General features: G+C 35.7%; 1 protein-coding gene across 5 annotated transcripts in view; it reads left to right on the top strand.

Moving 5' to 3' along the window:
• Positions 1 to 13700, top strand: part of KIF20B (kinesin family member 20B) — a 39088-nt gene that overhangs the window by 15606 nt on the left and 9782 nt on the right. For 4 of the 5 annotated variants that reach the window (XM_048069152.2, XM_048069151.2, XM_048069155.2 and 1 more), the window contains exons 16-27: positions 382 to 649; positions 1253 to 1314; positions 1505 to 1624; positions 3175 to 3340; positions 6750 to 7962; positions 8403 to 8541; positions 9535 to 9657; positions 10099 to 10159; positions 10784 to 10909; positions 11169 to 11308; positions 12404 to 12559; positions 13514 to 13690. In XM_048069152.2, the coding sequence (XP_047925109.2) occupies positions 382 to 649; positions 1253 to 1314; positions 1505 to 1624; positions 3175 to 3340; positions 6750 to 7962; positions 8403 to 8541; positions 9535 to 9657; positions 10099 to 10159; positions 10784 to 10909; positions 11169 to 11308; positions 12404 to 12559; positions 13514 to 13690 (2751 nt within the window). The remainder of the gene's footprint in view (positions 1 to 381; positions 650 to 1252; positions 1315 to 1504; positions 1625 to 3174; positions 3341 to 6749; positions 7963 to 8402; positions 8542 to 9534; positions 9658 to 10098; positions 10160 to 10783; positions 10910 to 11168; positions 11309 to 12403; positions 12560 to 13513; positions 13691 to 13700) is intronic. The other variant, XM_067001080.1, reaches the window with a different exon arrangement.

Here is a 13700-nt window from a genome sequence, read left to right as displayed (position 1 = left end):
AAAGCTGTATCCTCAGCAAGACGTTAAATGAAATATAGGTACAAGAATAGTTGCTGAGTCTTAAGTACATGTTCAGAAGTCTTAGCTTGTATTTTAAACTTGGATGCAAGTTATCTGTAGATGTATGAAAGGGAATGTAATGGTGGGTCATTAGATGCTATAGAAATAGAGTAGCTGTTACTTGATAATAGGCTTGTATGTGGAGGAAGACAAGGACTGGCAATCAAGTTGCATATGAACTCACAAGTTGCGTTTTGAAGCTGGAACTAAAATTGTTTTTATATAGTTTAATTCATAATGGTGTTCTACATTCATTTTCTAGAAATAATGGCAATTGTGTAATTATTTGCCAATTTTTAATGGATGTGAAATATCTTTCAGGATGGAGAATATAGCATAATGCCAGGCACCTGCATTATTCTTGAGCACATTATTGATTCTCTGCAGAAGGATGTCATTGATATTAAAAAGCATGCAGAAGCAGCACATAACTACGTTGTGTCCCTAGAGGACCCACAGGAAGCTATAGATTGGCTTGAAGAGCAACTGGGAAAAATTACCACTGAACTAACAAAGACCGAAGAAGAATTGACAAAGAAAACCACTGAACTAACCAAAGCTGAAGAAGAGCTGACTCAGAAAAACAGGGGTGAGTTAGGTGTAATTGATATGGAAGGCAGAAGAAAGATATAGTTAACCAAGGTGAAATGGAAATAATTAACTCATTTGAGCAGGAACTGGGGGCGGGGAGGAGGGAAGCTCTAGTTTTGGGAACCACGTTGCATACCAGAAGTGGTAACCTGTGCTGTGCGTATTCAGGTTGAACAAGACACAAATCTTGGTTGTTCCATTTTATTTTATTTTTGAGACAAGTCTGCAACGAACAGTTTTAAGCTTTCTGAAGCGTGGGGTAAAATGTCAATGTTACTGATGATTATATTGTAATCCCTACACTTTACATCTTGTTGAGGCAGTGTTTTCAGGTACCTTGTGGAACATCCATAAATGATACTCACAACAATGATTTCAACATTCTCTTGATATGACTTATGCTTAATATGGGTTGCAAGACTCCATTATCCTTCTCCAAGAAATCTAGACAACTTTTGAAATGTGTTCTATGAGAAGTTAACGTGAAAACAAATCAATTTATTCAAAAGCTACTTAGGTACAAGAGTATCTAGAAAAATGGACTAGTGAGTAAACAATATAATGGCTGCTTATATGATGCAAGCTTCTCTGTATGTTACAGACCTTGAAATGCAGACGATTAAATTGGATGAGTCTGCTGAGCAACTTAAAAAAGCAACTGAGGTAACTCTATCAAGAAAATCTTGTGCTATTTGTTCTTATTCTGGTAGCTTAAAATGTCTTTTTCAGTATGTTTCTAGCTCTTTCGCTTGCGCTTAGTTTATCTGAACTTGCTTTAAAATGCAGTATGTAATTCAACTCCTTAATACTACATTAGAAACTGATGACTGAACTACTGTTTCATATTTCCAAGAAAATGAATACCCAGAATACAAGGATTCAAGAGCTAATGGACATCGTGGGGCAAAAGGATGATGTTATTACGAGGCTACAAGATTTAATATCCCATTTAGAAGAAACTGTAAAAGACTATGTAAGTTTTACATATCTCAATTTTCTTTATTAAAAAAATCTAGATCTATGCTTGCCATGGATTTATCTGTTTTGGAAAACTGTAATTTTCTGTAAGTAGTTAGAAATTTTAGGTTCAGTCTCAACGCACTTGTTTCCATTTCAAGCAATACCAAGTGGAAAGTGTGTGTGTTGGGGTTGAAATACGAAAGATGAGACTTCAGAAGCGTGGAACTGAAGTTACTGGAGGACTGTTGATGAGACTGAGTAGGCCCTCTAAAGAAACAGCTCACAATGGGAGGGTTTAGGCAGTGGGAACAGACAGATTGTGTCACTGTCTGTACTTTTACCCGAATGAAATGGAGGACTGAGAGGAGGTCTCCCACAGGAAGAGTTCAAATTTAATTGAAGTTCGAGGTTAATAATACAAAGACCAACTGTGTGAATTAGGAACAAATATCAGTGTGGCCCAACAACCATTACCCCACACACCCACTTTCAAAGGAAGAGCAACAGTATGTACAAGTGGATAACCAGGGTATCTATGCTTTTGTTGTGATTAATAAACTTGCTACTGGCTAATGTACTGCTAGCTACTGAATACCTAAAGAGTACCTGGGCCGTGTGTGTAGATTTAAAAATAAAAAAGAAAACATGCAGTTGCTTTTTTGAACCTGATGTTCAGTAGCCTTAAGTAGTTCTGAGAAAACTTTAAATGGAGTTTACTTTGTCAGCATTCAATCAGTTTCTCTTCCCCCTGAAAAATTAAGGCTTTGACCTTGCTTAGTCTTTGAGTGCCTATCTCTTCCTCACTGCAATTTAGCTCTTCTATAGTATTAAAGCTGAGTGAGAGTCGCGATGACTGCTACCTATTATTACTATTTCTTCCAAGAGCAAGGTTCCAACTCTATCCAGTGTTTCTATAAGGCTGTGTGGCATGACACTTAAAACATGGCCACAAACCTTAACGCTATTAGGAAGACTTTTTTCTTGAAGTACTGAAGATGAGTAATAAGTCCTCGGCAGTGCCAGCATGGCTTACTGTTTGTGTCATCTTGTAAGTAAAGAAACTAACTCATCTTAACTCTGTTAAATACCTGGTCTAAAGTGTGAACGACAGAACTGACCAGGCTTTCAAATTGCATTGTCTGTCATGATAAAAATGATCTGTGGCGTTGAAGTTGATTAAAACTCCAAACTGTACCAAAATACAAGTTCATCACTTCAGTGTCATAAGAGCTGATCATTTGTCCTTTGAACAAATTGGCAATTATATAAACTCTGTACATCAGAAATTCTTCTTCAGGTGGTAAACTCATTGATTGTATGTGAATCTTACATTTTGCAGTTTCCTGAGCTCTTGCTCTGCCTTCTATATTGAAAGCATTGTGCTCTTGGTATCTGAAGGCATACTTGCTCTTGTTTTAGGATATGTAACTGGTTTCTATGGGGGTTGTCAGAGGAACATCTTACCCAGATACCTTTTGTATGCAAATATATTTACAAAATGTGCTAAGACTTAAGTGCTCATTTTGTAAAAACTTCAATGTAACTGATTTTATTTTAATGCAGGACAAGACTGTATCTAGCATTAAAAGAAAAATGGCAGAAGAGAGCTCTAACAAAGTAACTGAAAGCAGCCAGTTAAAGAAATGTGAGGAAACTGTATTGGAAGTGGGAAGAAAGCGTAGTTTAGAAAATGAGCCTACTGCGGAAGAAGAGCCACCTGCAAAGAAAGGTACAATTTCTACCATCACAGGACAAGGTGTCTTTCAAAAAAACTTGATTCCTATTCCAGAACAGAAGCCAAAAGTTGCGAAGCGTAAACTTTGTGGTATGAGGAGAAAATCTGTGCTAAAATGTAAATGGAAGTAACTTATGTAAATGCTTGTTTGCAGAAGGTCTTACACTGTTCACTCTTAAATGCTTAAAATAAAAGTTAGTTTTTTAGCCTGCTTCCTCTCTGTTGCTTTTTCCTCATCTGCTGATAAACTCCCAGACTCAGTAGTAATTCTAATCTTCAGGATTTTCGTATTAACCTTACTTCCACTTTTGCTATTCTTCTGGGAGAGTAACATCACCTGCTCACGTGCTTCAAAACTTTTCAGAACAAGCATCAAAGCTGTCAATGACTTATTAATTGCTCAGTCATACAATATGTGCTGTGAGACAAAGTTTAATTCTGTGTGTGTGCTGTGAACACACCAGCACTGGTCAAGATGATAGTGTTGGCAAAGAAGAAAAGATTTCCATCTGAATAGAAGTAACTATTTTAAGTCCATAGCTAGCCTGTTTTTGCATAGCTCTTATGTTTGGACTCTTGCTTTCTTTACTTTGTTTGCAAGTTTGCCAGGGTACCACTTCTTATTTCTATCAGCCTCATTGAAGTCTCTTAATCAACAAGATGGAGCTATATGGGCCTGATTTGTGCAGGCAGAGCTTACAGATACCATTTTGCATTTAACTTCTGGACACAGTTGGGCTTCAGTTTTCCTAGAATTATAGAAGCCATATGCAAAAAGGGAATCAGAAACTTCCCTTTGACACTTCCTTTTGACCCTTTCTTTCTTGCCTTTTCTTGCCTTCCTCTTGCAAAATAAGTTTGAGGAAGAAAATCTAGGCCTTGTTTGGATGAGGATGCTGCACCAGGAGGTAGGAGAAGCAAGTAATTCTCAACAGGTTCTAGGAGCGATGAGACAAAATAACAGCCAACAGGTTCATAAAGGGTTAAGCAGAGGTGTGTTTTTCAGTATTGGAACAACATGGCCAACTGTTTTGTGCAAGGAAAGGTCTGGAGGAAGTGACTAGGCTTGCCAACAGTAGCCAAGGGAGGTAAAATACTAGTCTGGGTGGACAAATGGTATGTGTGACCCAGTAGAGCTCTTCTGCTGTTTTTACAACTTAATTGAACAATTGTAAGGTATCTGAAGCCTTACTGAAGGAAGAACTTCTGTCTTTGTCAGAAGATGGTTTGGTACACAAAACACATCTCTGATTTCTCTAATTTCTCTACCATCTTTGTTTGGTGTGAATATTGGATCCTAATGTGACCACTTGAAGGTACCACGTATATCCGGGTTACAGGAGGGGGTGGGGGCAGTTGACGAAGCTGGTGTAGACTCCTTGATATACTAGATAGTAGTAGGTTCGTTATAATGACTAAAACACTCTCTCAAAACAACAACAACAAAAAAATAAAACTGAGAACTGACAGTTTCAGCATTGAGATTTTTCTGTTACGAAATACAGGCTATTCAGTCATGTTAGGTATTTCTCTTATTTATAGGTGTTGTGTAAGTGTCTGACTTCAAAACTGAGCTGTTAGATGTTCCATAATGGTGAAATTTTTTAACATATACTTTTAACCATTCTTGTTAAATATACTTGGCACAATAGAACAAAGAGCACAAACACATTGTGTTGGCTGTTTCATAGGATGTTGCCATACTAGTGGCATGAGTAAAACTTGTTTTAAGAGATGGTAGGTTATCTTGGCTTGAAGTTCTTGTACATTTCTTTGGCCTTTAGGTCTTCCCTTCCATGTTTTGGGACAGTGCTTTTAGTACTTCCTGCATAAGAAGATTCTGGACTGAATGTCACACTATCTTCTTGCTGTAGTATTTATCTTGTTTTACTGCATGATGGTGCTTTTCAGCACAAAGCATCTCAATTGCTTCTAATTCCTCTTGTGAATGGCTATATTCTTCTCGCTATAGGTGTTGGGCTATAAGCTCTTCAATTTTTCTCTTGATGCCTGAGATAACAAAGTACCTTATAGTACCTCAGCTCCTTTCCCCTTCAGTGAAGTATGTAAAACTCCTGTCTAGTATGAGGAATATGTAGTACTTTGTTTGATACGTTTTCTTGGGCCTGCCTGCGCAACTGGGCTTTCAGAGGAAAACTATCTCCTAACCCAAAACTTTTAGTCTTGTAGAACTTAGAAGCATGGTTTTACAAGCTAAAGTACTGCTGTCATTGTGTCTGATCTAGCAGGAGCATTTGATAGGTCTAGTTAGAAGAGAGCAGCAGGAAGAAAATGCTCTGTAGAATTTGATCACTCTAAAAACAATCAAAAGTAAACCTGGAGTGAGATGTGCTTCAGCATAAACTGATTTTTGTTAAATCAGTTGCGGGCTGTCTTACATTTTTGTTGTTGGATCAGTTCAGAGGCTGCTTCCATGCACTGCGTGGAAGCTATGTGATGTGGCTGCCCAATTCCACCCTGTGGTAGTTGCAGTGCTCACAGGAAACAACAGTATCTCCCTGGAATACATAGTTGTCATAACATCAACCTTAGAGATGGTCAGGCTTTTTTGTACTAAACCATAGCATGCGTGCCACTGAACAGGCGGTTGGATTCTTAAGCACTCATGAAATGCAGCTGGAGTCGCTTTTGATAGAGACAAAATGCATGTGATTTTAGTTAATTGTTCATTACTTACAGAAAAATCAGTCTCAAGCTAACAAAATATTTATGGAATTTGAGTTTGGAAATTTATATCTCTTTCTGGGAGAACTGTATGTGCAATGCTGTAGGTGTGGGCAGAAGTGGTGATTCTTACATTTGGCTTAGAGGCCAACTGAAAAAAGAGAGGAAGGACAGAAACACTGTGTGATAAACTTGTGCTGGATTTTAGCTCCCTTTTTAAAGTAAGGGGACTTCGAGTATGAATGAAACTTTTCAGAAAAAAATATAATACATTTTTTCTTCTAAATATAGTTTGGGTGATTAACTGTATTTGAAAGTATTGTTGAACCAGTGTATGTGGAAACTTGATAGAGCTCTAAGTTATCTAGCTCATGAGTATTAGTATGTTTTTAAAAACTAGCTAGGTTTTCTACTAGTGTTAGAGTGGAAGGTTTGAACAGAGCTAAGCCAACGAGCTCTTTCAGGTTGAGGGCCTTTTGCTGCAAACTACTTAGAAGTCCGAGGCACCTATTGCATGTTAAGCTATTCAGAGGGCTTTAATTACTTTGAGATTTCAAAATGCCATCTGATGTGAGGGTATAATTTTCGTATTAATTTTCATAATTCTCATATTAATTTCATATTAATTTTCATATTGTGACCATTTTTCACATAATTACTACTTGGTATTGCTAATAACTTACTGATTTTAACCAACCTGATTTGTATTCATTTTTAGGAGCTGTGAAGGAGAGTGGGGAAGATCTCCCTATAGAGCAAAAAAGAACGGAACGCATGAACCAAAATAGTTCTGACAAACATGTGGAAATGCTAGCACTGAAGGAAAGAGCTGAAACCTTGGAGAGTCAGTTAGCTGCACTTGAAGAACAATGCAGAAGAGAAAAAAGTGAAAAAGAAGAGTTCAGTGAGCAGGTAGCAAACTTGCAACTTAAGCTCTCCCAGTCTGAAGAAAGGGCAACTGGCTTGAGTGAAGAGCTTCAGCAGTATCAAACTGACTATCAGCAAATTGTTTCTGAATTGGATAAACAGAAGACTATAAATAAGGAGAAAGAAGAAAAGATTATTCAACTAAATAAGGAAGTAGAAGATGCCAAACAAAATATAATTGATAAAGTGTCACAAATAAAAACAATACAGTCCAAAGTAGATAAGTTATGTAAGTCTCACTTAGAGTCTCATGCTATGGATATTGATTTAGTTGATCTAAAGGATTCCTTAGATTATAAAAAAGATGAATCAGAGACATCTCAAATTAGTCCTATGTATATGCAGTCCCAAACTGCTTCTGCAGCAGATCCAAGATGGGAGAGCTCCTTTCACTACAGCGTTGAAAGCATTTGGGAAGAATGCAAAAATATTATTAAGGCTTCCTCACAGAAAAGTCAGCAGATCAAAGAACTAGTTCAAGAAGTTGAAAACTTAACGAAGGGGCTTGAGGACACTGAAAACTGTAATAATCAACTAAAAGTAAAATTAAGTGAGATTACAGAACAATATAGTCAGTCCATAAAGGAAAAAGATCTTATGGATCAGTTACAAGAGCAAATCCAAAAGAAAACTCAGGATTTTGAAAAACAGGCTGCAGAAGACCACAGAGTAATTGCACAATATAAGGAGGAAGTTAACAGTTACAAAGTAAAAATAAGAGAGCTTGAATGCCTCTTAGAGGCTTTTAGAACAAAAGAAGACAGCGTGATAAAGTTAGAAGAAATGCTTAAAGAAAAAGAATCTATTATTTTAAATCTAGAAGCTAATACAGTAGCTCTGCAAGAGAAATGTGCTAATTCAGACCGAAAAATGAAAGAGTTAAATAATAAAGAAGCAAATTTGAAGGAAGAAGTTGTGCAGTTGACAAACAGTTTGGAAAAGATGAAACACTCTCTTTGGGAAAAGGAGAAATATGAAAATGAGAAAACACAATCCATAGAACTGTAAGTAAATAGTGAGATAACTCATAGCCCTTTGAGAATGAGTCAGAGTTAAAAACCACCTTTTGTGAACATTGATTTGCTTTAACATAACACTTTCACGTTATCAATATCATTTACTAAGCTACTACTCTAAGATATTTTACTACCTTGAAATTAAGGGGGAAACAGGAACATGCAGGGTAACAGAATAAATTGGGGATTTATAATAGTTCTATGTTGTATATTCATCAGAACTGAATTTGAGTAGCTTGTTGCTTCAAGACCTTAGGAAAAGCTGAAATCTGAAAGTAATAGTATAGAGTTTGTCATTGGTCTTGGTAGATCTGAGTTACTATTTATTGATAGAAACCAACAATCAGAGCTTGAATTAACCCGTAAATGTTGTTTCTTTGAGATGTGTAATAGTAACGTTATTTATGTCTTTTTATTTCTAACACCAGGCTAAATAAAGATCTTTCTGAGAGTTCTGCCCTTGTACAGAGTTTGAAAAAAGATTTGCAGAGGAAAGAGGAAGAACATGAAGATTTGAAAGAGAAATTTTCTGATGCCAAGAAACAAATTCAGCAAGTACAAAAAGAGGTTTGTAGTCATAGTCAGGATGTTTCTTCTGCTAGTTTATTCTTAGTTTTGTTATTTAAAACAGGTTTCTCTCAAATCTCCAACTATGAAGGTTAAGTGTTTCATCTTAATGCTATTTTAAGTTATACAGCTAGAGTAGATGTGAATTGTTAATGTTTATATAGAAGCTGTAGAGAAGATGAGATGCCAAAATGTGGTTTAATATAGGTAACGGGGGGAGGAAGGAGAAGTAAACTTTATTAGTTACCTTGAAAAAGGCTTGTGGGAAAAGTAAGGCTGATTTGATTATGGTGAGATACTTTACTGTTATAGTTATTATAATGTCTTACACTGGTATTTGTACTAACTTCAAAGCCTCAACCTTCAGACTTGTGGAAAATGATGAAAAGCAGTATATACCAGAAGAAGAAAGCACTAACTTCAAGACTTCTTTTTAATTTGAGTTATTTTTTCTATTAGTAACTTGTAGTAATATTAATTGGTAGTATTTAGTTATGAAGTGATAGGGTTTCTTAGAACCTGATTAAGTTATTGCAAGAATTTAGTACAAAAGATTAGAAGAGTCTGGGATTGAAAATTAAGGCTTAAAAATGTATTAGTGTCTTCCCTGCAGCCTTATGTTTGCTGACCTTCTACTGCTCAGAGTTCGGTGGTTAATCCTTCTTTATTTGACGGAGAGTAAGGGGTAGATGAAATCACGTCAGAAAATTGTTCTTTTTTCAAGTAGACAACCAAATTTGGAGTTAGATTATGCCATTTGAATTTTGTTTTTCCTGCCAAACGTACTGTAATCAATGATGAAAATCATGTGTTAGGAAGAACGTACAGTATAATGCACATCCAGACCTTGAAATTTAGTTAAGATGTTAATATTCTTGCAATAATTTGACTCTTAGTTAAAGCATTTAGTTATTTAGGTAGCTTAGATTGTAAAGAAGTTTGTAACTAATTGTCAGCTTTGTCTGTTGTCTCTGCATTCTACCTCCATTGCAGGTGTCCACAATGCGTTCCGAAGAGAAATCCCTGAGGAACAAAGTTAATGAACTTGAAAAAATTAAAAAACAGTTTGGTGAAGAACTAGATATCAAACAGCGTGCTATCCAGCAACTTAAAAAGGTTTTTTTTTTTTGCTCTTAATTTTTTAACTAGTCTGTTAATTATATGTTTTCTAAGCAACAGGAAAAAGCTTGCAGAACTGGAGGTAAAATGAAAGTAGCCAGCTGAAACTAGACATAATAGATGGAAAGTGTTTAAAAAGTTATTGCAGAGCATTGGTAATTTTTTAAAATACAGCAATCAGCTTAGTAAATACATATGTAATACCCTGATTCTATTTTGTGATGTCTATTTATTATTAGTTGAGATGTCTTTCTCTAAACCTTTTTTTATAAGCTTGAATGCTCCTTTACGCTATATGGAAAAAACTCTTTATTCTAGACTGTCTTAAAAGTTCTACTCATTAAAGCTCAGAATGAAAAGCTTTCTAGGCTGCTACTGATTTCTAGTGTGTTTTTCTTTCAACACTTCTTTTTAACTTGCTTTCAATGTGATATTCAGGAGCAGTTGAGTAATGAGAAGCTGGAAGAAGTCTCCAGACTGTATGAGAACACACGTAAAGGTCAGAAAAAGCCACTACTTTTGTGTTTTTTGGGTGTGGAATGTCAATGTAATGAGCTGTCATGCTATTAACTACCTTGACAAGTCTTACGTATTTGTACTGTGAGACATGATTTGAGAAACTTTAGGCTGAATGTTAAAGTGTTACAGTCAGCAATTAATTTTTGTTGCGTCACTATTATCAAGTATATTTGAAAGCAAAGAAACAGAATTAGAATAAGAAACAAGTCCTTGAGAAAGTGTAGGTATGCTGTACTTTTTTAATCTGGTATTTATTTGCCAAAATAAATAACCTTTAACAAAAATCACACACTGAAATGTGAAATTCTACAACAACAGATTCTGTAGGCTTGATGAACTTAGAGTAGTTGAACCACGGCTTTCTCATAATACAGTCAATATTCTTATTTATCTTAAATTTAGATAAGAGATTTAACTCTATTTAGTAAGACTTTCTTAAGCTTTTTTTATGTATTTGTATATAAATATTTGAATAGAGATGCTCTATTTCTTTCTAATAGATCTTTTGATCATGGGGGAAACTACTTTGTATTGAAGGCTCTTTTAGAAAAAATCATGGGAACTAGTAGGGGGTTCATCTGTAAATTTATTTTCAAACCTTCAGAACTCAGTGCAAAAGAAAAAATAATTGAAGATATGCGGATGACGTTAGAAGAACAAGAGCAGACTCAGATTGAACAAGAACAAGTGCTTGAAGCCAAACTAGAAGAAAACAGCAGATTAGTTTCAGGTAATCTCTCCAGGGAAAGGGAGCAGGGAGGCAACGTTGTTTTATATATGTTGCAGTAGCCACTTCTATTTTCCCTTTGACTGTTATTCAGGTATTAATTTTCTGTAGTACATAACAAATTTCTAATAGTTAAAGGCTTCTGTTATTTCTTTGTGTTAGTAGCTGATAAACCCAAGTGACTTTAGCAGGTAGACGTTAATGTGGTCAAATACGAATTTGAAACTACACACCATGTAACCTCATTTTGTGTACCAACTAGAATTGGAAACATGGAAGCAGAAATACATGCAGCTGAATAACCAGAGCAATACTGACTGGCAGCAAAAGATGACCAGAAATGAAGAGAGAGACATAAATGGAAATGATAAGGAATTAATAAAGCTGCAGAAAGAACTGAAGGTAAAATAAGGTTACTTAATTCATACTTAGATTTAAAGCTGTACCTTCTAGGAGACTGGCTTTTTTTCATAATCATATGATAAGGAGTATAACTTTCCCTACATCATGCTACAGTGGACAGTGCTTCTGTTGCTGCCTTACGCTGAACAGTTGTCTTAACCAATCTGGCTTCCTTTATTGATAAAAAGAAATAGGCTTTCACTGGAATTTCCGAAGTGATTATACAACAAGTTGCATTTATTCTGTTAGTGCAATGGTTCTGCACTTTTTTCTTTCCTCCTGAAAAAAAAAATTTGTTTCTAATACATAAAACTAATGCTATCCTTCAAACAGAAGGGAAAGTTGAACACTCGTAACACTCGCTCCATTTTATACTAGATCTACACAATATAAGCCAAGTACTTACTTAATCGATTTGTACATCATATGCAAGAAGGAAATACGAACTCGAAGCAAATCATAAACTTCAGATGATAGTTTTTGTCAAACCTGTTTCCTGTCAATTGCTTTGGTTAACTAAATAACCTATTTAGATCACACAGACTTTTTTCCAAGCAGTTTCTCAGGTGCTGTCTGTCTTACATAAGAGAAGGATAACAGATTTGATTGTGATTTGAAAGCAAAAAAAGGCAAGGTTGCTGTGGGTTGGATGTTCTTAGGTACTCATAATCTACTCCTACCATTTAAATTGTACTGTATTCTTTGCCTTTCAATCTTAGCATTAGAAAACTTGCTTCTAATATTCCTGTAAGGTGGCATGAAAGATTAGATGCCTGTAAATTAAAAGGGTCTCCTTAGTACTACTTTTGATGTAACTTTTATAGTGCTCATGATTTACTCGGAGCATTTTTAAAGGAAAAAAATGTTCTATGATGTCGCTTCTTTCTGCATAAGAAATGCTGAAAATTGTTAATTTTCTTTTCCAATAGGAAAGAAGTTATAAATATCTAATGCCAGCATTTGAGAATATGCTGGAGTAAAACTGCTAGTATTTATCTTTTTGAAACAAGTCTATTTAATGGTAATGTGGCTTTTAAGACTTTTTGGTTTTGCTTAATTTCTTATGACTTCATTTCAATTTTTTTTAAAAAATAGGAAAATGAGGCAAAATATCAAACTGACAGAAAAAAGTGGATGGAAGAAAAAAAAGGACTCATAGATCAAGTAAAAGAAGCTGAGAGCCATCGCAACAGAGAAATGAAAAAATTTGCTGAGGACAGAGAGCGTCGTATAAAGCAGCAAGCAGAAATTGTAAGTGATGAGGTCTTGGCACAGTCCTCTAGTGTAAGTCTGTAGTGCAGAACAAATTTCATGTCTGATACTAGCAGTATCAGCACTTGAGAGTAGGTGACATTTGTCAAAGTCCACTCACTTTCTTACATGACACAAAGCCCAGATGAGATCTTCTCGATATGGAAAAGGGAAGATGAGGAGGGTCACAGAAAAAAAAAAAAAAATGCTTAGTATATAGTGTAAGACATCAATACGGGACCTACAACTGAAAATGAATTACTGTTTAATAAAGCTAAGAAAACATACTTTGAATAACAGAATTTGTTTCTTGGCTCTTCTGTAGAAATAGAAGCCTATAAGGCCTTAGAAGGAAGAAGAATAAATAATCAGAAGATGGCGAGAAAAAAGCTTCTCTCCAGATATAAAGTAAAAATACGTGGTCAAAATGCCAGTGCTTTTGCTCCCATATAGCTTTCAAAATAGTGACTGATATTTTATAAAAAGATGGCTACTTTGCATGCTCACTAGCCTCTTGTCATGACTGTAACTTCTTCAGCACGTGAAACTGTATGAATCTGTACATTCTACAAAACTATTTACTATCTAGAAGTAGTTAGCATTGACTTTGTGGACCTGCAACCAGCACAGAAGAACGCGAGGAGCTTAGTATTACTATCACTCGCACTTTTCCTGATGCTTGCTAATAATCACTTGAATAAACAGAAGTTGAGGTTCTTTGGGGAAAAAAATCTTCACAAGGAGAGTAATATAGACTGTCAAATTGAAGCATGGTTTGCTTTTGTGTATTTGTATACAGTATATTTGTAGTTCTGCATGCCCTTTTTAAGATGTAAAAGGCCTCTCCAATTTGCTAAGGCCATAAAATAGCGCTAACTATATGAAGCCAAACTGTCAGAACAGTTCAGATAGTGTGTAGCAGTAGTGTTCATTTTAAATCTTTTCTCCATTTAGGAAAGACTTGCGGCACAGCTGGTGGAAAAGGACAGCAATCTTCAAAAGTGGCGTGAAGAGAGAGATAAATTAGTAGAAGCTTTGGAAGTACAGCTCAAGACTTTGGCTTCTGAAACCATACAAAAAGATAAAGAAATAGCAGAACTGAAACAGTCTGTCCTAAAGGATTCAGGAAAGGTCAGCTTTT

The sequence above is a fragment of the Anser cygnoides genome, chromosome 7 (assembly GCF_040182565.1).
Source record: "Anser cygnoides isolate HZ-2024a breed goose chromosome 7, Taihu_goose_T2T_genome, whole genome shotgun sequence".
Taxonomy (NCBI): Eukaryota; Metazoa; Chordata; class Aves; order Anseriformes; family Anatidae; genus Anser; species Anser cygnoides.
Note: the sequence above shows the minus strand (reverse complement) of the source record. Positions and strands in the feature narration are given on the sequence as shown.